Source organism: Thunnus maccoyii, chromosome 15, assembly GCF_910596095.1.
Source record: "Thunnus maccoyii chromosome 15, fThuMac1.1, whole genome shotgun sequence".
Lineage (NCBI taxonomy): Eukaryota > Metazoa > Chordata > Actinopteri > Scombriformes > Scombridae > Thunnus > Thunnus maccoyii.
Genome location: NC_056547.1, coordinates 7,926,310 through 7,951,626, shown reverse-complemented (window position 1 = coordinate 7,951,626; position 25,317 = coordinate 7,926,310). Strand labels below are relative to the sequence as shown.

The 25,317-nt window shown below is 43.1% G+C and overlaps 1 protein-coding gene across 13 annotated transcripts in view; it reads left to right on the top strand.

Annotated features, from left to right (window-relative positions):
* macf1a (microtubule actin crosslinking factor 1a) overlaps nucleotides 1-25,317 on the top strand; it is a 236,795-nt gene that overhangs the window by 149,159 nt on the left and 62,319 nt on the right. For 12 of the 13 annotated variants that reach the window (XM_042434970.1, XM_042434975.1, XM_042434969.1 and 9 more), the window contains 27 exons: nucleotides 1,483-7,602; nucleotides 7,801-7,956; nucleotides 8,156-8,371; nucleotides 9,146-9,313; nucleotides 9,652-9,939; nucleotides 10,828-10,977; nucleotides 11,230-11,463; nucleotides 11,573-11,752; nucleotides 11,838-12,011; nucleotides 12,221-12,388; nucleotides 13,028-13,219; nucleotides 13,330-13,503; nucleotides 13,632-13,755; nucleotides 13,973-14,172; nucleotides 14,307-14,624; nucleotides 14,945-15,111; nucleotides 16,621-16,777; nucleotides 16,946-17,057; nucleotides 19,207-19,269; nucleotides 19,742-19,980; nucleotides 20,179-20,308; nucleotides 21,545-21,744; nucleotides 22,180-22,407; nucleotides 22,497-22,773; nucleotides 23,186-23,784; nucleotides 24,053-24,241; nucleotides 24,372-24,578. In XM_042434970.1, coding sequence (XP_042290904.1) covers nucleotides 1,483-7,602; nucleotides 7,801-7,956; nucleotides 8,156-8,371; nucleotides 9,146-9,313; nucleotides 9,652-9,939; nucleotides 10,828-10,977; nucleotides 11,230-11,463; nucleotides 11,573-11,752; nucleotides 11,838-12,011; nucleotides 12,221-12,388; nucleotides 13,028-13,219; nucleotides 13,330-13,503; nucleotides 13,632-13,755; nucleotides 13,973-14,172; nucleotides 14,307-14,624; nucleotides 14,945-15,111; nucleotides 16,621-16,777; nucleotides 16,946-17,057; nucleotides 19,207-19,269; nucleotides 19,742-19,980; nucleotides 20,179-20,308; nucleotides 21,545-21,744; nucleotides 22,180-22,407; nucleotides 22,497-22,773; nucleotides 23,186-23,784; nucleotides 24,053-24,241; nucleotides 24,372-24,578 — 11,430 coding nt within the window. The remainder of the gene's footprint in view (nucleotides 1-1,482; nucleotides 7,603-7,800; nucleotides 7,957-8,155; nucleotides 8,372-9,145; nucleotides 9,314-9,651; nucleotides 9,940-10,827; nucleotides 10,978-11,229; nucleotides 11,464-11,572; nucleotides 11,753-11,837; nucleotides 12,012-12,220; nucleotides 12,389-13,027; nucleotides 13,220-13,329; nucleotides 13,504-13,631; nucleotides 13,756-13,972; nucleotides 14,173-14,306; nucleotides 14,625-14,944; nucleotides 15,112-16,620; nucleotides 16,778-16,945; nucleotides 17,058-19,206; nucleotides 19,270-19,741; nucleotides 19,981-20,178; nucleotides 20,309-21,544; nucleotides 21,745-22,179; nucleotides 22,408-22,496; nucleotides 22,774-23,185; nucleotides 23,785-24,052; nucleotides 24,242-24,371; nucleotides 24,579-25,317) is intronic. The other variant, XM_042434980.1, reaches the window with a different exon arrangement.

Genomic DNA, 25,317 nt, shown 5'->3' with positions numbered 1-25,317 from the left:
CATACAATCACACATTCACAGTCAGCTCTCACTTTGTCATACGATTGTTTCTGTCCTGGTATACACACTATGATATGAATGTGTTTGAGAATTTCAGGTTTCAAGCAATCCTTGATGATAATTTGTGTGTTTTAACAACTGCAGCTCCTACTTGATTCCTAAGTGAATGTTGTATGGTTTTTCAGGGGACTGATTAAAACTCACTTAAGCGTAGAGATTTAAAAAAAAAAAAAGATTTTTAAAAGTCACTTTGGTTTAGAGTGTAAGTGCACCAGAGGCCAGCTATGCAAAAAAAAAACCCACTTCACCATTTGAGCATGTTGTGTCCAGATCACAAGAGTGTGTGTGTGAATGAGATTTTATGTGTTTGTTCTAATGCATAATATTAATGTGTGAAACTTTAAACCAGCGTTTTGCTTGAAAATCACTAACAGCTGCCAAAGGAGAATTGTGGACATCCAAGCTCTGAGCCAAGGATCAGAATGAGAGATGGGAAAACAAAGCAGGACATTTATAGACACCCTTAATCTGGAGCTGCTCTCTGTGTTAATGAGTTAGATTAGTTTACTGTTCAGTTACTTTAAGTGGGAATCATAAATTATCTCACAATACAATACGGTCACAATGCCTTGCTAACGATAATGAGTGATTACAATCTTATGTGATACATGGTATACTGCAAGAAAATAATCCGCATTCGAGGTATCTGTTTTTCTATGAAAAAATGCTACATCAATTATTCGTCCCACCCCTTGTCAGTCTCCGTTTAAAGGGATCAGACCGAGAAAGTCATAGTTTAATTTCCTGAGCCTACAGTACGTAGGAAGGTTAGCAGGAGGATTTAGTGTCAGTGCAGTATTAGGAGTCAGAATGAAGAGTGGCATGCAGAATGCTAACAACCAGCTTCTCACCTGTTGCGCCTCGCTCTGCCGAGCCATAAGCTGGCCCATTAGTGTGTGTGCGCCACGGGACAAGCCCGTACGGTAAGTAGTGCTCGCTTTCTCTCTTACCGTTGCCTGTAAGTTTTTTTCTGACCTATCACTGATAGATATTTTATTCTCCTCTTCTTCTGAATACTTCTGTGTTCTTTTATGTGTCTTTGCTTTCCTTTATTTAGAGCTTTTTTCAGCATTTTTGTTACTGGAGGCTTTGCATGCTTAGTGCTTGTTTTATAATAGCAGTGGTAAGTATTAATGCGCTTTCTAATATAAGAGACATCTGAATATGGGAAAGTTACAATCAAATTCTTAATATGTACTAAATTTAAAAAAATAATTATATGATTTAGTTTTGTTGCCACTGGTTGTTGGTTTTCTTTTTCTGATTCTATAATCTTACTCTCCTGATAATACGCTATAATAGTGTAATATAATACGATAATATAATAACATAACATGATGGCTCAAAGTTCCTTACCACATTGACCTATATTGTTACCAGAATAAATTTCAACTGGAATTTGTTTTTTCTTTCTTTTCGTAGATGCATACTGCCATTGCTGGAGTAATCGACCTGGGAACAGTGGAAAGGTTCTCAGTGTTCCAAGCAGCCCAACGGGGTCTTATTGACCAGGACACCTGCCATACACTACTGGAGGCCCAGCTCATTATCATGGGTGGGCTACTCCAGCCTGGTGCCCCTCTCAGTCTTTCACTGGAACAAGGTCTGGTTCAAGGCCTAATTGACACCCACACCAAGCAATATCTCTCTGAGCTAGAGAGTGCTATGCTATTGGTGGAAAATACTAAGTCTACAGGTGACCAACAGCAAAATGTGTTGCCAGTAGCTACTGCCATGGAGTTTGGGCTCATCAGAGAGGAAGTGGGACTTCGTGTTCTAGAACTCGAAATGCACACGGGAGGGCTGAGAGACTCCACAGGAAAAATTATGAGTTTGGAGCAAGCAAAAGACATGAGACTGTTGCCTCCCAGAACTCTCACCAAACTGCAGTCAAGGCTGCAACATAAAGAGCTCATCAATCCAAACACAGCTGAAAAATTAAACCTACATGAGCTACAACAGTGCTGTGTCCTTGACGATGACTCGGGTCTTCTTCTCCTCCCTGTCAAACAGCAACCTGGAGGAACTGTCTGCCTCCGCTCTGGTAGAAAAGTTGGCATCTTCCGTGCAGTCCAGGAAGGGCTGATTGATCGCAAAGTAACTGTACGACTTCTTGAAGCACAGCTCTTTGCTGGTGGTATTGCCGACCCACGGTCTGGCCACCGGCTGACAATTGATGAGGCTGTTCGTCATGGACTTATGGACCAGGATTTAGCCTGTGCCATGTTGGCACGCCAGCTGCAAAATGGGGGAATTCTAGACCCTTCCAGTGGAGAACGCCTGGATTTGGAGGAGAGTATTCGAAGGGACCTTCTCTCTTCTCATTTGGCTCTCTTGGTCCTTGAGTCTCTCTGGAATTTCATGGGAATGCTCTTACCTGAATCTGGAGAAATCCTGCCCATTGTGGAGGCTCTTCAACAAGGAATGATCTCTGGAGAGCTAGCAAGTAACATCCTAAGGCAGCGACATGCCATTGGGGCTCTATACGACCCAGAAACCCTCAAGGTACTACCCCTGAACCAGAGTGCTGAAGAGGTTGAGCCCAGTGTAGTCAGTTCTCTCAAAGACATCCACATCCCAGATGTTCTCCCCAACATGAACCAGTCAGGTACCCCATCTCTTAACCGTTTGAGTTGGGGTTCTGCCAGCTCTTCTCCACCTCCATCCTCTCCATCGCCTTCATCATCTCCAACAGGCATTGTGTGGGATGCTACACCAACAGATGGAATGAATCCTGAAGAGCAAGCAAAACACAAACTGCTGTTTCACCTCATGACTCACAGCTATGTGGATGCCCATTCTGGAAAACGGTTGGTGCTGCTAGACCCTGAGCTGGTGGAGTTGTTCAAAGCTGCTGAACTGGTTGCTGGAGACTCTGTATGTGGATCTCAAGTTGAGCCTCTAAGCAGTTTGGCCACAGATAAGCAGGGGAAGTTGCAAATGGTTAGCAAATTTAGTTTGACAGATAAAGGGGTTAGTGACAAACAAACTGAGGTTGAAGAAGAAAGTTCCAGTGTAGTCACACCAAGCAAGGATTTTGAGATCAATGGTAAAGGCAGTCTAGAAGGAAGGTACGATGGAGAAAGTGACAACAAATTGCAGCACAAACCATCAGTAATTGTAGAGAGTGGTTTAGCCTCTCCAGCTAAAGATGGTTTAGATAAAGATGCAAAAGTAAAAGATAAAAAGACAGAAAAATCCAGTCTTGAAACTTCAGTGGCTTCAGCTAAAGATCTTAAAGAGGAATTAACAAAAGACTCAGATGAGCAGGTTTCAATTGAATCCACGCCCAGGGAAAGTGGTCATCAGGAGACTAGAAGTACAACCACAACAGTAGACACAAAAACAGTCACAGCACCACTCAAATCAGAAGAAGATGTTAAAATGTTGAAAGAACTCATTCTAGTCGAAGCAAAAACAAATGACGATGTTAGTTCAACACAATCTGAAGATAAGACAGAAATAAAGCATTCCCAGACTGAATCAGAAAGGATCAAACAAAAGGTGCCTATAACAGAGACTGACTCAGAGCATGCTAAACCTCAGGTTGATATCCTTGAATCAGGAGTGGAGAAGGAGGGAGAGGAGGCTGAGTTGGAGAGGTTAGTCCTAGAGCTCAAACAGGGAGGTCTGATGACAGAAGATGGGGAAAAGCTGCTCCCTGATGAAGCAGTAGCTCAGGGTGTCCTCCCTGGCCATACTGCCGTCAAATTAATGGCTCAGGCAGGTCTGTTTGGAGGTTTCCTAGATGCCAGCAGCGGTGAATCACTTAGCATGGAGGATGTAATGCAGGAGGGTTTACTAGATGAAGATCTGATGTGGGGTGTTCTCAAGTCGGATAAAACCCTTGCGGGGGTTGTGGATGTAGAAAAAAGGCAGATCTGTGGGGTGACCGAGGCAGCTCAGGCAGGTTTGATTGACTCCAACACTGCTGCTCGACTTCTAGAGGCCCAGGTGGCATCTGGCGGGATCGTTGATATACGTAGGGACAAGAAAGTCTCCGTCACTCTAGCATCAAACCTAGGATTGATAGAGGAGGATCAAAGAGAAGGACTGGCGGCACTAGAGAAGGCATACAAAGGAAAGGATACAGATTCAGCAGCAGCCCTAACTAAAGCCAGTTTACAGCTACAGATGGAAGGTGTTATTGACCCAGAGTCTAAGTCTCCAGTACCTCTGGAGCAAGCAATTCAGAAGGGCATAATAAGCCCAGAAGAGGCTTATCAAGTGTTGGCAAGGCAGGTGGCTGAAGGTGGTATAATACATCATGCTTCAGGAATGAGGCTGTCAGTTTCTGATGCTGTAGATAGAGGACTAGTGGATCGCTCTGTTGCTCCTGGGCTGGAAGAACTGGAGTGGGTCTACCAAGGAAAAGTCAGTCCTTCATCACACCCAGAGGCAGTCACTCTCCAGGCATCGACAGGAGCCATTTCTGACCCTGACTCTGGATGTAAACTGACATTGACAGAGGCAGTTTCTAAGGGTCTTCTGGCTGAGAACATTGCAAGTGAAGCCATGGCTTCTCTTACAGTAACACAAGGAGTGCTTGACCCCCAAACTGTACGCATTGTGCCTTACTCACAGCTTGTAAGCCAGGGTAAAATAGATATTGAAACAGGTAAACGCTTCTTGGAGGTCAAACCTTTCAGAGGTGTTCAGAGTGAGCAAACAAGAGACAGCTTGACCCTTCCTGAGGCAGTTGCTTCTCAACAAGTTGACCCAGTTCCAGCATTAAGGTTGCTTCAGAGCCAGGCAGACAGTGGAGGGATCATTGATATCACCATTGGAGAAAGGCTCTCTCTACCTGAAGCCTCTCAAAGAGGTTTAGTTGAAGAGGATATGGCCAGGGTAATAGCCACCAACCAGATTGTGAAAGGGGGCTTAGTTGATCCTGCCACTGGACAACGAGTCTCTAGTGTCAGTGATGCTGTTGAAAAAGGACTGATATCCAGTGACATGGCTTCAGAGATTCAGGAGAAATTGCCTTCTGTAGAGAGAGAGGGTGATGAAGATAGTTCTACACCTGTTGCCTCATCACTTGGTACATACAGCCCTGCTGTTACATTGCCGGACAGTCCAGCAAACTCGTCAGATGTAAATACAGAGGTGGCTTCAAGATCTCCACTTTTAGAGAAAGGTTTGATAATTACACAGGGTGATGGAGAAACTTTGACCTCAGAAGTTTCAGATCAGTCACTGTTTTATGACGCTACTACAGAAGAGGACAAAGTAGAAGTGCCGGTGTCAGTGGAAGAAAAGGCTGTAATTGAGTCAGACCAATCCATAGACCTCTTGTGTAAGTTTGCTAGTAATGTTGAGAAAAGAATTCAGCAAACCATAGAGGAGATAGAACCACAGAAAGACATCAAAAAGTCAGAGCATCTTCCTAAACAGAAGCCTGAAGAGAGACTGCAGATAGATGAGAGTAACACTGATGATAAACAAAAAGAGAGCATTTCAAGAGATTCTGTTGGAGAATTAATTCAAGCACATGTCTACGATACTGACAAAGATGAGAAGGAAGACGTCAGAGAAGGGCCAGAAATTGTAAAGTCAGATGGGGAACCTGTGGAGGTTGAGAAAAAGGAGCGTATATCCAGTGGTGAGAGTACATCACTGGTGCATCATGTTGTTGAATTCGATGAACCCCTAACAGGTTTAGTAACAACAGAGAATAGAGATGACAGAGAAAATAAACACATCATAGAACTGTCAAAATTGAGTGAAGAGGAATGTAAAAAGAGTGATGTTGCATCAGAAATGGATGATGGTGAGGGCAAAAGAGAAGAGAAAGAGAAACCTTTAAAGATTGAGATCAAGGCTAGTGCTGACATTGATCCATCAGATCAGTTACTGACTTCTTCAACCAAGGAGACAGAAGGCAAAAGCAAGAAAAAGAGGAAGAATAAAAAGAAGGGAAAGGGTAAAGAGGCAGAGAGTGAAACACAGCCTACAGAGATAAAACATCCATCTGAAATTGAGCAAGTTGATGCAGAAATCGAAGGGCAGCCTGAGGCTACTCATGCATTTACGGCAGAGCTTGCATTACAAGACAAATACAAAACATCGCAGATTCATGATCAGGCAACTTCTGTTGTTGAGGCTGAAAATGATTTGGTAAAACAAGAACCCGAAGCAGTTCCACTCACTCCTCAATTCACGGAACATAAGCCAGAGAAGGATGCAATACAATTGGAGTTACCAAAGGATGCAGAAAAGGGTGATAAGGGAGAGGAGAAGAAATGGGAGAAGCAGAGAGAGGAAGTTGAGGAAGAGGATTCTGTCTCTCAGCAACCAGAGCAATCAGAGAGCAGTCAGGAGGTAGAGAAAAGGAAGGAGCAAGAATTGCCTCAGAAATCTTCTCTACCAGATGACGAGAAAGCAGCCTTGATACTGAAAGCCAAAGAGAGCATTCTTAAAAAGGTGTTTGAAAAAGCAGTGAGTGAGAAGCAGGCTGCAGAGGAGCTGCAGGCATTGCGCAAGGAGGTGGGGAAGAAGAAGATTCCCAGCACAACTGTTAGAGATGAAAATGTACAAACTCCGTCAGCTAAGGCCGATGAAGTGGAGAGTCATGATGTCAAAGATGATAGTGTTAAGAGACCCAATGGTTCACCAAAAGAGAGTGAGGAAGAGACGAGTGTCAAAGAAGACAAAATGGAAGTGACAGAGGTCAAACAACATACGACTGTGGAGAAACTTTCTGTCAAGGAGGGCATAGAGACCAAACTATTGGAAGACGTACAAAAAGATGTTGAGACCGCTCCATCAGTCCAGCCTAAAGAAACCCAGCAAAGTAAAAGAAGTAAGAAAAAGAAGTCTAAGATTCCAAAAGTAGCAGACAAAGCTCAGCCTGGTACTGACAAGTTACTCACTGACGAAAAAGTGGATTCTGAGGCGATGACAAAAATCAGCACAGAAGCAAAACCAGATTTAGATAGCTCAGCTGAGCAGACGAACAAACATATTGAAACCAGTGAAGCAATCAAACCTTCAGTTGGTGAAAAGGAAAACCAAATGCAGACCTCTGCAATTAACGTTAATGGAGCTGAGGCTTCTCAACAACGTTCATCTGATTTAAGTCATTCAGAGGAACCTAGTTCTCACATTGAGGAACAGACACAGATGACAAAAGTTACATCTATGGGGAAAGAAATTCTTAAAGAACCCCAAGAGTCCCATTCAGAAATCAGAAAAGCTGCAGATGCCACTGACTATTCCCATGAGACCCAACCTGCAGATCAATCTGTACCTACGGTCATCCAACCAGAAAAAACAACTAAGAAAGGTAAAAAGAAGAAGGGGCACCAGTCACCTGAAGTTGAAAGTACCAATGTTCCCGAATCAAAATCTTTAAAAGAACAACAGCCACATGTCAAACCTGCAGAAACCGTCCTCTCAGAAGATGCTTTAACTGAGTCTGAATCAGCTGGGGTCCCTGAGTCTGTCACAGCCACTGAGAGTCGTAGAGAGGAGGAGGATGACGTCAGAGAGATTGGAGAAACTGAGTCAAACAAAGAGGGAACAACAGTTACAACTGGCAAGGTAAGAAGTATTAGAGAGTTTGACAAGGATTCTGTTTTTATTTTTCATATAGATTTGTTTAAAAGAAACAAATCTCTTTGTATACACAGATATACGCATTTTTAAAATTATTTTTTTTAAATAATTTAAAATTATGTTTAAATTGTTTTAAAAGTATGTTATGTTTAATTGTATATTTTATTTTTTCTGTTCCTATAGTCATCATTAATCCGTCAGGAATGCTTGGAACATGACCAGCGAATCGTAGCTCTGGTCTCCATGGTCAGGCATATTGAGGTCCGACTCAAACAGCAGCAGCAGCAGTCTGTTGGCCGCAGCCTCATTGCCTTGGATGACATCATCAGACAGACTGAGGTGAAAGAATATGCATATTTACCTGATAGACTATGATGTTATATTAATGTCATGACAGCTCACTTTAATGTATTTTTTATTTTGCAGTCATACATTTGATCACCAGTGTTAGACAAACAATAAAGCTGATTTAAGGATTAGTCTATTACCAAACTATATCAAGTAAACTTTTGTTTTCTTTTCCTAATCTGTCTTTCAGACTCTGGACCTTGAACTGCGTGACTTGGAGCCTGAGATCAACAAGGAAGTGGAGGCTGCTGAGCGGCTGTTGAAGCCCCAGCCCAAAGATGTTCCTCCGCAGCTCCTATTGGCCCTGGAAAAGGACGGGCGTAGTTTGGCTCGAGGGTACGAAGCTGCCAGAGCAAACTCTGAGGGCATTCTGCAAAGCCTACGAGACCACAGAGACTCATATAAGGTAAAACTGACATCTAGATTAAACCAGAAAGGAACCCTTAAGGCCAGTTTAGACCAAAGATTCACAACGAAACAAGTCTGCAACATTCTGGAACCTGCCAGTTTACACCAACACGACTAGACGAGACGGTGTATCGTTTCCATAGCAACAAGCTTTTCAGGCTTTTTTGTAGCTGGATACTTTGTAGCATCTTAAAATATGAATCTAGGATAGTGATGGTGAGATACTTGCTACAGTCGCAGTTCTAACATTGATGAAACAGTGAAAACATAAAAACACGAGAGGGCCGAGAATTCGGATTGTACCTTTATTTCAAATTTGCAGACTGCAAATTTTAAGGCTTGTGTCGTACAGACACGGCTGTTCCTCAAACAAACTGATGAGGTGAGCCTCTCTTTCCTCCGTCCAAAATTCTTCGACCAGCTGACTTTGCTATAAGCTGATTGGCTGTTGAAACAGGTGACGTGCCTTATGTTCTAAAACCAACCACTGGTGACTTGACAAGCTGAGTCGCAGGCGACGCCACCAGCCAGCTGGAGTCGAACTGAGACGGGCTAGTTAACACAGCTGCAACTTTTCTCTTCAATGTTCTAAAACAGTTTGTCTCGTCGTGAATCTTTGGTCTAAACTGGCCTGAGGGATTGTCAGAGAATTGTTACATCAGTTATCTTACCTGGGCCCTGAAACCTGCTTATTGCCTCTTTGTATATGTTTGAAATAATAAGACGAAGGTTCTGATACTCAACAGCAGTATTTTGCCAATCTTTCTCTCAGGAGGCAGTAACGGCTGAACAGAAGTCGTTGGGAGAACAAGTAGAGGGCCTTCTCTCTTGGTTGAGGGAGACAGAGGCTCAGATGAGTGGAGGAATGGCAGGGATGGAAAAAATGGCAGAGAAAGATGACAACCATGATCAGCTCACACAGCAGCTGCATCTTTGCAAGGCAAGTTTTATGTTCTACTTGTGCTCCTTTTTGAAAAAATGCATAAAATGTTGTTGATATACATTTTGTTATACTAAATGCATAGTCTAATTTGAATGCATTAAACACCATTTATTAGTGCTAATTAAACAAGGATTGTGTGACATTGTGGCTCTGCATGAGGTAAATATATGCACTGTCAAAATATGCATCTTGTCACACCTGTTTTGGAGACAAAGAGTTGATATATTGTCTTGATTTGTGGCTCCAGTGTTCATCTCTTTGTGCTACCCTTTCATCTATGCAGGAATGATACTTTCCTCCACTCACTTGCCGCTTTCCTTTGTTTTTCTTTTAAGGAGCTCCAGTCTTCTCTGATGGCACGCTCCAACGAGGTCAACAATGTGGCCTTTGACATTCAGGTGTTCATCTCGGAGCGGGCTCAGGACCTGGCCCCCGAGCAGAGCAGGCAGCTTCTGGGGCAGCTCCAGCAGCTGCAGAGGGCCTTCCACCGAGCGTCAGGCCAAGCCCAGGCCTGGGCTGACGCCCTCTCCGCCCAGAGAGAAAGGGAGGAGGAGTGGCAGCGCAGGGAGAGGGTGAAAGAAGAGGAGAAGGACAGAGAAATGCAGAGTGCAAGGGAGAGAGAGGTTTGGAAAAATATGATTGAGTCGGTTTGGTTTTTAATGCTTTTTTCTTACTAATACATTTGAAACGCAACAGTCTCATTTGTCATGCTGTTAACAACATCTGTGCTTTGTTATAGAACATCTCAGTAATGTTTTGATTAGCACTCATGCTATAAAATCATACCAAACTCATATACAGTAGGACTAGAAAAGCCTGATGTGAACTAGCTAACCTCCACCACAGTTTGAACTTTTCATATCATCATACCTTGATATCAACCCACTGCTGCTCTTGTTGCAAAAGCTTCGCCACTTGACATTGACAGTATCACCATTCTCACTCCTACTACACAGGCTTTCATGCAAGCGTGTTTTGCTACTCTGCATGTCTTTATAACATGTGTATTATTAACCTGTTTGCCTTGCTGTTCCAGATTGCCACTGAAGGAAAATCGCTTGTGTCACGGCGGTAAAGGCTAGAGATTTGATAGCAGCAAAGTCTTGCTGGCTACAGCTCTTAACTGTTTTTCCTCTTGTCTCACCTGAATACCAGGGAGGAAGAGGAAAAACAGCAAATAAAAAGATTTTTGTCTGATTTCTCTTTGTATTGTTTGTTGTTGCTTGACCAACATGTTGATGTTAAGATACTATATGTGTGTTTGTATGTCTGCCTGTGTGTGTGTGTAAGTGTGAACTCTGGACACAATCTGCTCAAAGCTTGGCAAAGTGTGCACTACAAGTATTTTGTTTAGGGGCAAATGAAGTGCTTTTATCGTTGAGAAGTTTGAGAATCGGTGCTTTGAGTAAAAAATGCCAAAATGAAATGTTGATATCACTTTATGCTCACATTTTCTTTCTGGTCGGGTCTTCGCTCTTTTTTTCCTTCTTTCTTTCCTCCTCTAATCTCAGGTCGTCCAACAACAGAAAGCAGAGTGTTCTCAGAAACTAGAAGGCCTTAACATGTGGTTGGCTGGAGCTGCCAGCTTGCTGGCCAATCAGAGAGCTGGAGCAGAGTCAGGTGATATGAATGTCCTACAAGAGAAGCAGAGGAAATTGAAGGTATGAAACATGAACAAATCTCCCTCCACATCTAGATTCACATTAATTAAATAATAAAAACACCCTTAATACACAAAAATTAATCTATTTTTACATTCAGCTCACTATTTTTCTGTTTCTGATCTAATATTGACCTAATTTTAACTCTGGATTCATTGGATGGTTTGATATGTTCTCACTTCTCTAATTTGTTCACCTGTTTATTCAAACATTCACATCTTTGACAAAATCAAACGTTTATTTTCTCTCCAGGAAGTACAGAAGGATCTCCAGACCAAACAGGAGGGCATAAGTGAGGCCATCCGCTCTGTGGAGGATTTCCTGGCAGAGCGAGGAGAAAATCTGAGCCCAGAGGAAAAGGAGAAACTCCAGGTGGCGCTAACAAGAATGAAGGAGCAGTACAGCGCCCTGACAGATTCAACCAACACATCGCTGTCAGAGCTGGACACAGCCATCAACACTACTGTACAGCAGAACACACAAAGGGTAAGAAGATGATGTGATCCAAGGGGTTTCCATTTTAATGCCACCAAAATATATTTTAATATTTGTTTACTTAACTTTTTGCATTAATTTTTCCTCCTTTTATCTTCAGGCAAAAGCAGTTGAGGAACTTCAGGAGACACAAAGCCAAATAGACTCTCTGCTGAATGACTTGTCCTCCCTTAACCAACCAGCCAGTAGAGGCGTTGGATCTGGAGCAGGCCGAGATGTTGTCGACGTATCGTTCTCGCAGCCAGAGGGAGCTGTGAAGTCACACACAGAGATGCTGCAGGTCAGAATCTGTTCCTCGGATGTATGTGTAGTGCATCTCATAAAATTGCTAGCTTATGGCCTATAACCTTTCACCTCTATCCCAGGCGGAGCTTCAGCAACTCCAGTCTCAACAGGCAAAGCTACTCCAGATCACCCAGTCAACTCGCTCTCTTCTGGACCAACCTGACTCCACTGTTCCTCCTGAGGAGAAACAGCGTCTCCGCGCTGCCCTGGACCAGCTGCAGGCCCAGCACCAGGACAGGCTGCAGAGCTGCCAGGTAATCACACTATAAATATGTACAGTATGTGTGTGTGTTAACTCTACAGCATGGGCCCCTGATGATGTTTGACCTAAACTGTCATATGTCAACATTTACAGTATGTAATTACAACTTAACTGGGCTGCTGGTGAGAATATCAGATGTTCATTTGAATGAGTATTTTTGTTGTAATTGGCTGACTGCAACTGCTCTAATCCCTGTTTTAGGACCGACTGAGGAAGTCTGAGGCGCTGAAGGACGAGATGACAAAGTTCCTCCAGGAACATGGAAATCTGGGTGCCTGGCTGGAACAAAGTGAGCAGGAGCTCCGTTCCCTAGGGGAAGGAGAAACCGATGCACAAGGACTGAAGGGCAGGCTGGAGGAGCACAGAAAGGTACACAAAATGCAGAAGTTAACAACATCATGGAGATTTCTCTGTTCATTATTTTGGTTGGATCAGAAATTACATTTTTTTACACATGAAGCACCTCGTGAAACTGGACTATAACTAACTTATAAACTCTGTCACCTATAAGTAACCTACTGGTTCCAGTTACATTAATTACACTGTGTCTTTGAATAAAAGTGTACGAGCTGCAAAATCTCACTCACTGTATCTGTGTCCAGAGTAAAAACACAAACTGTTAAACTTTTTAAATGTCTAATTATCCATGGAAGACTGAGATCCCATGCTCAATTTCCATCTATCCCAGTGCCCTGACATGCCCTGATTTACACTCACACAATCACACATTCTAATCTAGGAACCACTGAAAAACTCCATTGAAGCTGTTTACTTGTTTTCTCATTAAAGGTCCCTTGATGTCACATTTGCAGTTTTTTTATAGGCTCTCACACATTTTTCCCAGTAATTTGTGGGAACTAGTGACCTGCTGGTTGTAATCATGCTTTCCATTCACATTTATAAAGAAAAGTCTTTGTTGTAATGAAAATGTAGTGTTTTCTTGTCAGACATACACATCTATATGCATTTGTCCCAAAACTGACCTGTAAACTGTATCTGCATTCCCAGCTTGCTGAGGATGTAATTTGCCACAAGGCGGACCTGCGGTTTGTCTCCATCTCCGGTCAGAAGGTTCTGGACTCCGTTCAAGGAGCTCTGGAGCAAGTTGGTGGTTCAGACCCAGCTCTGCAGAGTACCAAGGAGCTGGTGACTGACAAGCTACAGGACGCCAACCACAGATACACAACCCTACACACCAAGGTAAGGGGTGTGAATGTTTTCTGGAAACTGGTGTAAATTGTGTTTAATGAAATTCTTTTACAATATCTCGGGGTTGTACTTACATTAAAACTCTGTATTTGCGTGTGCAGTCAACAGAGTTGAGCAGCCGTTTGTCCGGCCTGTTGGAGAGGTACCAGCAGTACCAGGATGAGGTCGTCTCCCTCCACACCTGGCTCAGCACTCAGGAACAAAACCAAAGCATAGCCAAGCCCAGTGGAGAGACAGACCCCCAGAACCTGCAGAACACACTACGACAAGTACAGGTGAAATACACGTGACAAATATTTAGATAAACAGAACATGGGGGGAATGCAGTAAAAGAGCACAGACCGCTTCATCATGTTGAGTACTGAATTATTTAATTTTGACTGAGTATGTTCTGTATTCTCAGCTGCTGCAGGATGAGCTGGCTGAGCGTTCGGTGCAGCTGGAGAAGGTAAAGAGAGCAGGCAGAGATCTGGTCAGCACAGATGAATCTCCCTCCCTGAAAGCTGTTGACATCCTGTGTGCTGCAGGTAACTTAATCTGCTAAATCTGTCCCCTTAAATCCTGACCACTGTCTGCTGTGCCTGCATGGGGACATGTTTTTTTATGTTTTCTCTCGGTTTTTGAATTTAGATGTATCAAAACAAGAACTCAGAACTTAACATTCACATTACACTGTCTGCATTTGATAAATGTAAATGGACAGATGTAAAAATGTCATGTAATGAGATGAGTCCTTATTTTTAGATGGTTTAGAGAAGAGGTTTGGCTCCCTCTCTGCATCTGTCTCTGAGCGGGCCGAGCAGCTGCAGACAGCTGTGGCCCAGTCGGTCAGCGTCCAGGAAGGCTTGAAGGGTCTGCTGAGTTGGCTGGACAAACTGGTTCTGAAACCTGGACCAGTCGAACCCACTGCACAGGCTGTACAAGACGCTTTGACCCAGAACCAGGTAGGAGTGCGCTCAGAGGTAGCATAAAGGGTTTCCTCAGCGAATAGAGTTATTGCACATCTTTGTCATGTCCACATATTGAAATATTGCTGAAGCCTGCATTCAAAGCCTCTTCTCCTTTTTTTCCTCTCCAGAAATTTCGTCAAGAGTTGCTCTCCAGGCAGGGCAGTGTGGAGGCAACGCGGGACTCTGTTTCCAAACTTCTTCAGAGCTCTGACGCTTCCACAGCCTCCGGTCTCCAGGGCGCACTAGACGAACTGACTCAACGCTATGCTGCAGCACAAGCCAGCCAAGCGGAGAGAGAAGCTGAGCTCAAAGGGCTGTTGCCCAGGCTGGAGAGCTACGAACGGCTTGGGACGGACCTCCAGGTCTTCACCCAGAGCCAGCTGAAGGCTCTGAGCCCGGTGGGCCAGCCAGACCGCAGCGTGGAGGACTACAAGCAGACCATTGAGGTCAGATTTATAGAAATAGGTCGTCTGCTGTTCGGTCTCATTTTAGTCATCTGAATTCAATATTCTAAGATCTCATAAATAATTGCTAGGGGCAGTGTACATCCAGAAGTCTGGATAAATAGTTTATTTCTTGTTTGTTTTCTACCAGAAGTTCTAAAAAACAAACATGATTTATCAAAAAATCATAATGTTTTCCAAATATTTTGTGGTTCTGTGTTGATAAATGGATGCAGTAGGCAACTGATTCAGTTAGTATCAGTGATATTATTGGTGATGCTGTAGGTCAATCCAACACTTTTGTCCTGTGTGTCTCTTTCCAGGAGGTCCGGTCCGAGCTGGAGCAGGAAGCTGGCCAGCTGAAGTCCTTCTGCAACCTTGGCAATGAGCTCAGCCAGTCCAAAGCTTTCAGCAACACACAAAGCTTACTGGATAATGTCAAAGGGGTGTCTGATGAGTTCACCCAACTGGAAGCCAATGTCAACAAAAGGTAACGATGTTAACAGATAAGTAGAAAGTGCCTTTTTGAATCATACAGGCATAAATGTGAAGCCACAATCAATATTATCTTCCAAGGTTAATGGAGTTTTTGTCACGTTTAATAGCAAAACATAGATAGAAATTCATTTTCCAAGCTCTTACATGGTTGCTTTAGTAGGAAATATTTATAGCCATGAGAGTTTTATATAAGAAAAAGGAGTAATGGGAATGATTTTCTCTGAAACAAAATATTTTAACAGCCTTAACAGTTTTTAATCTCATTCACAGTTCACCATAAAATACACCAGGGGGCGCCAGACACAAACCTGAACTTAACAACTCTTCAGTTCTATTGTGTTTGGTCCCACTTGTTGTTGAAATATGACAGTTGTGAATTCTTTTTAGACACCAGTTAACCTTCACAGACAGATGGAGTCAAAATTAGCAAAAAATTAAGTTTTGATTAGATAGCGAAGGCCTTCTTTCTCTAACACTGTGACTGGCTCGGCGGAACTATGCTCCTGGCATTTCCAAAATTTGTTTTCTAAATTTGTAGCCATCATAGAGCACCAGTTGCTATGCCTACCCTGTCTGACGTCGCATCAGTGAGCTGCCACACTTGAAGCCTGTCAACAGGGGGCTGGGAATTTATAAATACCGTCAGTCTGGCTTAGATTTATTGGAGTTTGGTGAGCCAGTTACATAAAAACAACCAATAATGGACATGTTTTAATGCCTGGTCAGATACCAAGAGATGTACAGTGTTATTTATTAGTAAAACACAAATCTGTAATCTAAAACAAGGGTGTCAGTGGTCACTTCAGTTACACTGTGGGTGAGAGCAGTCGTAGAACATGCTGTACATGATGTAGGGGATTATTTACTGTGTTGCATGACGTGTCACAGCAGTCGGTTAGCCAGTACTGTAAAGTGTAAGTGTTTGAATCTGTGTGGCCACTGCGAGACGATGAGCAGGCCCGGGTGCTAATATAAGCAGAGTGGACATGGCTCATTGTCCCTCCTATAAACGGCCCCCCTTAGATAACTCCCAGCCTCGAATCCTCAGGGGGGAAAAAATAGCAGCATGATAATGATACTGCTCCATGCCAGGCAACTTCTCAGAGCTGTTTTGTCTACGGGCAGTCAGCACTTTTCTAGATCACATACATAGAGAGGGAGGTCAGCGCTGTGTTAATGCTGCCCCAGGGCCAGTGTGGACCTTGAATGCTCCCTGTTAATAGTGCTTTGTACAGGGTTGGGGTTTTTTTCCTAGTACAATGTGAAAACAGCTTAAGAGAAATCATATAAATGCATCACTTTGCATTGAAAACATAAAAGTGTGATTTAAGATGAATTTTCTCTTCTCTCCCCCTTTTCCTCATCTTCTCTTTTTTTGCAACCTCCCCTTCCTCTTCATCCTCTACGTCACTGCTTCTAACCCTCTGTCACTGTTCTCCATGCCATCCTTTTGTCTTTCCTCTTCTCCCTCCCATTCCTTCTGTTTTTGTTTCTCACTCAGGTTTGCTGCCATTCAGGCCTGTGAGCAGCAGCTGCTCCAGTTCCGCGGCCTCTCTGGCTCCCTCCTCAGGTGGCTCCAGACAGCGCAGGACCAGCTACCCTCCAAAGAGGTCGGCCTGAACACTGAAGGCCTGCAGAGAAGAGTCCAGCAGCTCAAGGTGTGTGTTAAATCATTTATCAACAAAATATAAACAAAAAGCGAGGCGTCAGTAAACCTTGAATTCATCGTTTTTACATAAACAAGAGGAAAACATTTAGGGAACATGCTTGAATCTTGTGTCTGTATTCGGTGACCTAATTTAATGTAAAACGCATTATGCCTTCAGGACTTGCTAAATGACTGGGAGTCACAGGGTTCCAGGGTTCAGGAGCTGAACAAGACTGGCTCAGAGTTGGAGTCCCTCATCATCGACATCACCGCTCCAAAAACTAAAACTGGTAAGACCTGTGTGAGGAAGAGCAGGGATGGAAACAAGGCCAAACAAAACAAATCTCCCACACTCCTTCTGTTTAAATAACTTATTTTCCACATGAGAGCATTTCTGCAAGTGATGAAGGTGAGATTTACAGATGATGGTGGGAGGAAAAAAAAGTCAACAGGGGGTTTATAAAAATGATGTGACCTGGAAAGAAACGCAGACATGAAAAACAAATCATGAACATGGGGAGAGCAGGAAAGACGGCTGTAAAGGGCAAAAAAAGAATGCAATACATTTGCATTTATAATCAATTTTTATTGTAATTTGCTGATACAGCTACCAGGGCTCCTGTGCAGTATGGAAAAGTATTGAATTTGATTTTTTGTAATTTCCAGGTCTGGATAAGTATAGAACAAAAAGAGAGTATGGAAAAATATTTGTGTTTCCAGGCTATTGCCCCTATTCTGTTTTCTAAAATATAAAATTCAGAATTTCTAAAAATAAATTGATTATACAAGCAGAGTGTTTTTTATGGCGTTCGGAGCAGGCAGCCAGCGCAGCCAAAAATTTGACCACTGTGTGAGTTGGGAGGGCCAGAACGAGCTCGATGTCGTCAAATGCAAGACAAGAAGTACGCTGTGCAACTGAACACACACTCCTACGCAGAGCTGCCTCTACGTCACAGCCTGCAAAACATCTCTGCCCCAACTGACTTATTACTTATTACCAAATCTGGACATCTGCGACCAAATTAGATTGAAAGAAAATGCGGCAATTTCTTTGAATTGCATGTATACATAGCATCACAAGTAACCAAATATTAAGCTTGTTTGAACATTTATGAGTTATGCAGTAATGTAGTTATCAGTAAAATAAAGATTATCTAAGTAAACCATACATTTATGGCTGCATTTATCGTCGTTTCCATGGACACAATGAAGTAACAAAGCTGCACAGAAGCCATAAAAATTAACTTAACTTTTTTCAACTAATTTTCGTTTCTTGTTTATAAAAGAGACAAAAAAATATGACAGGAACAATAAAATAATATAATTTATTTAATATGTTAAGGGAAAATAATACAAGTATAGGTCGCACCAGTTAATTTACTTCCTCTTTGGGCAGAGATGTTTGGAAAGTTGAATGTCATCCAACTTTCTGTGTAGGAGTTTGGACTGAACGGACACAACAGGTAAATGCAAGTAGTCCAAGGGCCGGCTTGACAATCCCAAATATAAAACCTGGTTGGTTCAGGATTCCAGATGGGAAAAGCAAGCACGGTGCAAACTTTGTGTAAAATCGTACGACATCTCCAACATGGGGGAGGCGGCAATTGTAAGTCATATGCGAGAGCAAAAGTACTGTCGTCTTGTCACAGCGTCCTCTTCACCCAGAGTCACAACATTTTTGGCCCAAACCAACGCCAACTTTTTATTTATAAAGTAAACATCTGGTTATTTGTACTCAGATGTCAAATATGGTCTGAAAAATCTACTGAGAAGCAACTTTGCAACTTTGGAAAGTATATGAATTTGAAGACGAAAAAAGAGGAAGATCTTACAGTTAAATAACACAAACTACAACCTCAAAACAGAGACGAATCAGCATGTCTCCTGTTATTTTGTCCAACTTCATGACATTGGAGTCACTATTATAGAAGTTTCCTGCCTCTATACGTCCATGCTTGGTAATGCTTATATTCATAATTTCTTAGTTAAATCTAACCACTATGAGTCCTTGCTTGTGAAAGGCAGAATTAAATATTAATTGGAAGTTAAAAGTAAAACTCAGATGTAACAGAAAACATTTATTGTTGCTTTTATATCAGAAAGTAAACATATCGTGCTAGATGTTGAAAATGTATGTATTGAGCAAAATGATGCACCTATTTATGTTGCTTATTGATACACCCATTAAATGTCTTTGTTATGTAAAGACTATGGGTATCCTCCATGTCTTTCTCACGGCTGTTGTCTGTTTCCACGGCTTTTGTCCAAAGTCCCTGCTGAGTTCAGTACTTTGAGTTTGAAGTGTGAAGCTGCCACGTCTTTGCTGGCACTGGCACTGAGCTTTCTTGTACATCACTGGTCCTGTATGTCTGTATGACCATGCTTGCATGAGTGTGTTGTAGTGCTGCTGTCTCAGTCGGGTGTATGTCTTTCTCCCAGGTGCTCCTCAAATCAATGGCTCAGCAGGTCCCAGCAGTGTCAATGGCATTCACACCTGTAAAGGTGAGCTCCCCATCTAGCTCCCTCTCTCTTTCTTATCTTATGCCTCCTGAAGATTTGTGTCTAAGATAAACTTCTACATCATTTATTCGATGTGCTCCAGCTATATTATTGTTTTGTTTCCTCGTATCAGTAACTCTGAGAGATAACGGCGTTGTTTGCTGTTTTAATGTTTCCTCGTGTCCTTTACTGTCCTGTCTCTGTCAAGCTTCTGTCCATGCAGAACATCCGTCAGTAAAAATCTGTTCAGTTTCCAATAATATAATCATTGCAACTTCCAGATCTACAGGACTCTTATCTAGGCTACCCTGATATGCTCCAATTGAATCTACTCTTTACTTTACTGTAAAACTGTAGCTCTTATAAGCCTGCTCTCCTAGTTTATAAAAGATCAGGCTGTAATAAAATTCTTTCTTTGTCCTCTATTCTGCTGTATGTTTAGCAATGTTCTCCCTTTCTGTCTTTGTGTCCTCAGACCTAACAGAGCTTCAAGTAGCCGTATCTGATGTGAACGGTCGATATGACACGCTGGGCAGGGAGTTGAAGGACCGTCTCGACCGCCAGCAGGCCTCGCTGGAGCTGAGGCAGAAGGCCAGACAGGGCACAGAGGAGCTCAAGAGCTGGCTGACTGACAGGGAGCACAGCCTGAAACAGGGACAGACCGCCTCCCCCTCCAAACCAGAGGCGGTACGAGCCCAGGCCCAGGAGAACAAGGTAACAACCGGGTTCATCTATTTATTATAGTCTGTGACCCCTATAATGTCACATACATTATATTATCTGCTGATGTCTGTGCCAAATTCAGACATCACAACCCTCGTTTTTGACATACTCCATTTATTGTGTGCTTTTTTATTGAATAGATACAGTATTTTGAAGCCCTGACATTCTCTCATTTCCTCTCGTCTCCAGGCCCTGCTCTCGGAGCTGGCTGAGCACTCCGGGAAGGTAGACGAGCTGAAAAGCACGCTGAAGAAGCTGATCGCTGACAACCCCGACTCTCCCGAGGCAGACACCTGGAGACAACAGCTGCAGGAGATCGGTATGTACCGCAGATGATGAAAAAAATACACGAGGATATCCGACAAAGATGATGGGACAGCCATTTCACTGTCAACTGACTTACCTGACACAGATGCCCAAAGGGAAAAACTAGAGTAGAATCATGTGTGGGAAAAAATGTGAATAAAGACATTGCTTTTTTTCAAGGCCAGGATCTAAAAACCATCAGAGATATTGTACTGTAGGTAAATGGTACAGTAGGTTTCATAGAAATACTGTACAGTACCTGTAGCACAGAGTTGACAATCAAAGAAACCTGCGTGGGTAGAGCCATGATGAAGAAGGTATATTGTGTCAGAGCCTGAGCCAATGACGTGGAGGTAGCATATACAGGAGATTTATAATACAAGTTGGAGATACAGAGCAAGGACATTGCCTAAGGAACACAGCACAAAGAGTCATCTATTTTAAAGAAGTGGATCCCTGAGGACGGATACTGAGTTTGTTATGTCTGTTGGGCTTTTCTGTGAATATTCTGACTGTAGAGGTAGACGTTGCTGCAAAAGATCTGGTTGAAAAATAGTTTATAAACGTTACAAGAGCAAAAAAGTGGGGAAAAAGGAAAAAAAAAAAAAAGATGAGGCATTTTTACTGTGGTGCAGTAAAAGAAAATGGCATAGTGCCTCAGAATTTATAATAATTTTTCTAAGAGATGGTAAGAAACTGAGATCAATATTACCCAGGGAGAGAGTGGGAAGTGTTCCTGTCAAAGCTATTTGTTCGCCTGTATACTTGATATTTTTACCAGGGCCTCCTATGAGGTAACTGAGACAGAAATATTTAAGGTAAAATCCAAGAAGGGGGGCCCTTTTTTATGTTTCATATTTCATAATGCCTTTTTCAAAGCCATGCGGACTGAGTGCACGTACACAAACACATGCTGCTGGATGCCCAGAACATGAGTCAGAGGAGGAGAAGGAGACAGGAGAAGTAGGAGGAGGAACAGAGCAAGAAAAATGTCTTATTGTTTTGTCATTGTCACATTGAAAAAGGTTTACTTTAAGAAGCTACATAACCATCACTGATCTAATTTAGATTACCATAATTCCTTGTTGTACAACCTAATAATAAAAATCATCCCCTGAAGAGGAAACTAGACAGAAAACCTTTGTCAAATTTTCAGTGAGGAATAGATTTCTATTTATAAACATTTGCATATTATTTGGGGGTTTTTTTTATGTTCTCTCACTCCTGCCTCCATTGGTTGTTTCCCCAGACTCCCGTTGGCAGACAGCCAATCAGACAGCAGTCCAGAGGCAGACTGAGCTGGAAACATGTGCCGACAGGCTGGGCAGTTTCGCCTCAGCAGCCAATCAGCTGGGCCCGTGGCTGAGGGAGAAGGAGCTAATGATGAGCGTGCTGGGACCACTGAGTATCGACCCCAACATGCTCAACACACAGAAACAACAAGTGCAGGTATGCAGCCCAGACTGTAGACAGAATCACAGAGATGCTGCCAACAGTTATAAAGACATCATAGAAAACCATAATAATGACAACTTTCAGTGATTTGATTGTTTGATTAGACACCAGTCTCTCATTCGTTTTGACTTCTACATCCATTTTAGTCATAAAAGCAGGCTGTTGATAAATAGAAGATCATATTTTAAAAGATTTACATGGTGCAACTAGAGTACCAACTTACAAAGGAAGGAATAAAGGAATACAATTTTCTAATTTTCTATTAATATGTAGTTATCAAAAATGTCTGGATGTCAAAATGTCCCAGGAGTTTCTTCAGGCTTTCACATGTTTTTAATTTATTTTTTTGATAATAATGAATTCTATTTCTTATGATATCTGATATTTTAGTTAATTTTGATGTTCTCTCACTTCTCCTCTTTTTTCTAGTTTATGCTGCGTGAGTTTGAGACCCGGAGGCCACAGTTTGACCAGTTGACCCAGTCCGCCGAGGGTATCCTCTCCCAGACTGGCGACTCCGCCCAAGACCCTAAAGACCTGTCGGATGTCCAGGCTGAACTGGGCTCCATCTCCCAGCAGTGGGAGGACCTAACAAGCCGACTGACCCAGAGGTCAAACCACATCGACCAGGCCCAAGGAACCAGCGAACGCTATCAGGTAAGTCTACAATTAGAGTGACGGTTGTATAGTTTCAACTTTCATGATGACAGTAAAATATCATAACCTTCCTCCTCTCCTGGTCCCAGGCTTTGCTCAAAGAGCTCTCTTCAAGTGCTTCTGCTCTGGGTGAGAGGCTCGATGCTCAGGCCTCGCTTAGCGCTCAGCCCGAGGCTTTAAAACGCAGCCTGCAGGAAACCGGAGAGATCCGCTCGGAGCTGGAGAGACAGCGGACTGAGCTGGCGGAGGCTGAGAGGCTCTGCCAGGAGCTGAGCACCATCGTGGCTGAACCATACCTGAAGGAAGAGCTCAGTAAACGACTGGAGAGTGTCAGCGGGCCACTGAGGAGTTTAGAGGAGCGCGCAGGTTTGTGGAGTTTATCACTAAATTAATTTTGACAAGTTTTGGTCAATATTTATTACATGCTATCTTGCAAAGTAGCAGTGTTTTTGTTAATCTGCCTACTAAAGTGTGCTGTTATGTTTGTGCTTGATGTATTTGCTGGTTGTGATTTCCTACACATATAGACAGAAATAATAGTCCATTTATGTGTTCATTGGTAACATTTTTGATGAGGTCAAACAGTATCCCCTTTCAAGCTTGATCCCTCTTAAGCTTTAATAGAAATATTGTTTTGATGACAAGAAAATAACACTAACACATCCACTGAAATAAATGCAACAAAAACTGCACAAGTCCTATTTGTCCTTTTTTGTTTGAAATAGTTTTTCAGTGTTTATGTTTGTAATTCCTTGCGCTCTGCTTTGCTTTCCTCTAGCTGACGGCCTGTCTCAGCTCCAGGCCGCCCTGTCCTCCACCCAGCAGTTCCAGCAGATGTTTGAGGAGTTGCGCTCCTGGCTCGACAAGCAGGCAGATCCCAGAGAATCATCCACAGACTCCCTGCCCTGCAAGCCGGAGGCCATCCGCTCCCTGCTGGCACAGACAGATGAGCTCCAGCGTGGTATTGCCAGTCAGCGAGGTTCCTATGAGCTGATTCAAGCTGAGGGAGCGTCACTGCTTGCCACTCTCCCAGCAGGAGGAGATGAACGGTCTGCCCTGCAGTCCCGTCTGGCCTCCTTGCGACAGGACTGGGAGGGGCAGAACCAGAGAATCTCAGACCGTGAGAGCAGACTGAAGGCCACTCTTAGCAAAGCAGAAACCTACCAGCAGCACAAGACCGAGCTGATACCGTGGGTAGCAGAGTGTGAACAGAAGGATGGAGAGATTCAGCCATCGCTGGATTCATCCGCCCTTGATGAAGCCTTGCAAAAGGCTCGAGGTTTGTCACTGGACCTCGAGAGGCGACAACCCCTTCTGGAGGCCTTCAATACTGCAGCTGATCTGCTGCTGGAGCAGTGCTGCATCGGGGAGGAAGAGGTGTGTACCTGATGTTGTTTTACCTGTTTCAGACTCTATCTCTGTGTGTTGCACTGCAGTATATGTATACAAACAGATTTTTTTTGTTTTCATCTGCCTGATTGTCTTAATATACTTTATACATTTATTATTATGCTTGCTGGATTATACTGTGGTTTTTTAGCTCATTTGGATGTGTGTCCTTTATCTTTTGTGTATTGTTAGCAATTCAAAAGTCATAAATTAAGTAAATGACTCAACTGATGTACTGTAAACACATTTTCTGTAGGTACGAGATGAGAAGGCCCAGCTGAACCGTAAGGTGGACGGACTGGGTGAGAGGCTTCATAACCGCACCTCCCAGCTGGAGGAGCTGGCTGGTCGTCTGAAGGAGTTTGAAGAGGGCAGACAAGCTGTGGAGAGGAGGCTGGAGGCCGCAAAGCACCAGATTGAAGTCCAGGAGGCTTTAGGACCTCAGGTACTGAAAGATATTGTTGATATTGTCATTTTCATTTCATTGTTCTTGGAAAATGTGTCAAACACAGCACTGACAGCATGTTGTGGTTGTTTAAGTAGAGGAAACTCATGTTTACTTCTTTTCCATTCAGGCATGTACCGCTAAAAGCTTGGAGCGGCTGAGAAGTCAGCAGGACAGCTTGAGGTCCTTGCAGCCTCAGGTGGTCTACCTCAGAGACCTGGCCCAGGGGCTGGTGCAGGATGCACCCCAGAAACCAGGAGGCAGCACTGAAGGAGCACAGAAGCTTCAGGAGCAAGCCAAAGACACCGAGAAAGAGTATGAAGATGTTACTGACAAGGTGAGAAGCTAGTTCACAGTACAGGACAAGAGACTAAGAGTGGAAATTTACTCCAGTGGTCATAAATAACAGAGTGACTTCCACAAATATGTGTAATAGTGAGGATCTGAGGTGATTATGAATTTACTTCTTTAACATCTGGAATATGCTGCAGGTTTGCAAAGTGATTATCAGGCGAATATTAACGTCAGATATGAAATATCGAACACGCCTCACACAATCACATCTGCAAAAAACACTTGCATAATGTAAGATTAACAGTAATCTTTCTGTCAGGGCATAAATTCATGTTTCGAGTTATAATTTCTGACACTTCATGCAGTGCTGTGATGACAGTCAAAGGAAGTGGTTTGTTAGTAGTTCTTTATAGCTTAGTGTCAGCACTTAGCACCGTACTTAAATTTCTTTCATATTTGGTGTTTTTGGGCTTCCTCCCCCCCTGAAACCTGATCAGAGATTGCCAGTAAAAACTAGTAAATGTCCAAAATATATTTGACTCACATTTTAAAGCAGTGCAGAATCCTTCTTTGAGTAGATAGCTATGGAAAAACAGCAGAATATGAGCAGAGAGTAGCGACGAAAGGACTGTTAGGAATTAACATATGCAGTTTTGAGAGAGGAGATGTTGTACAACCAGGGGAACTATTTATACCAAGAGGTCACTGTGTGAGAGGGTGTCAGATCTAGTGTGTTTGTACTATATGTGTGTGTGGGGGTGCTTAGCAGACAAGTGTCAGGG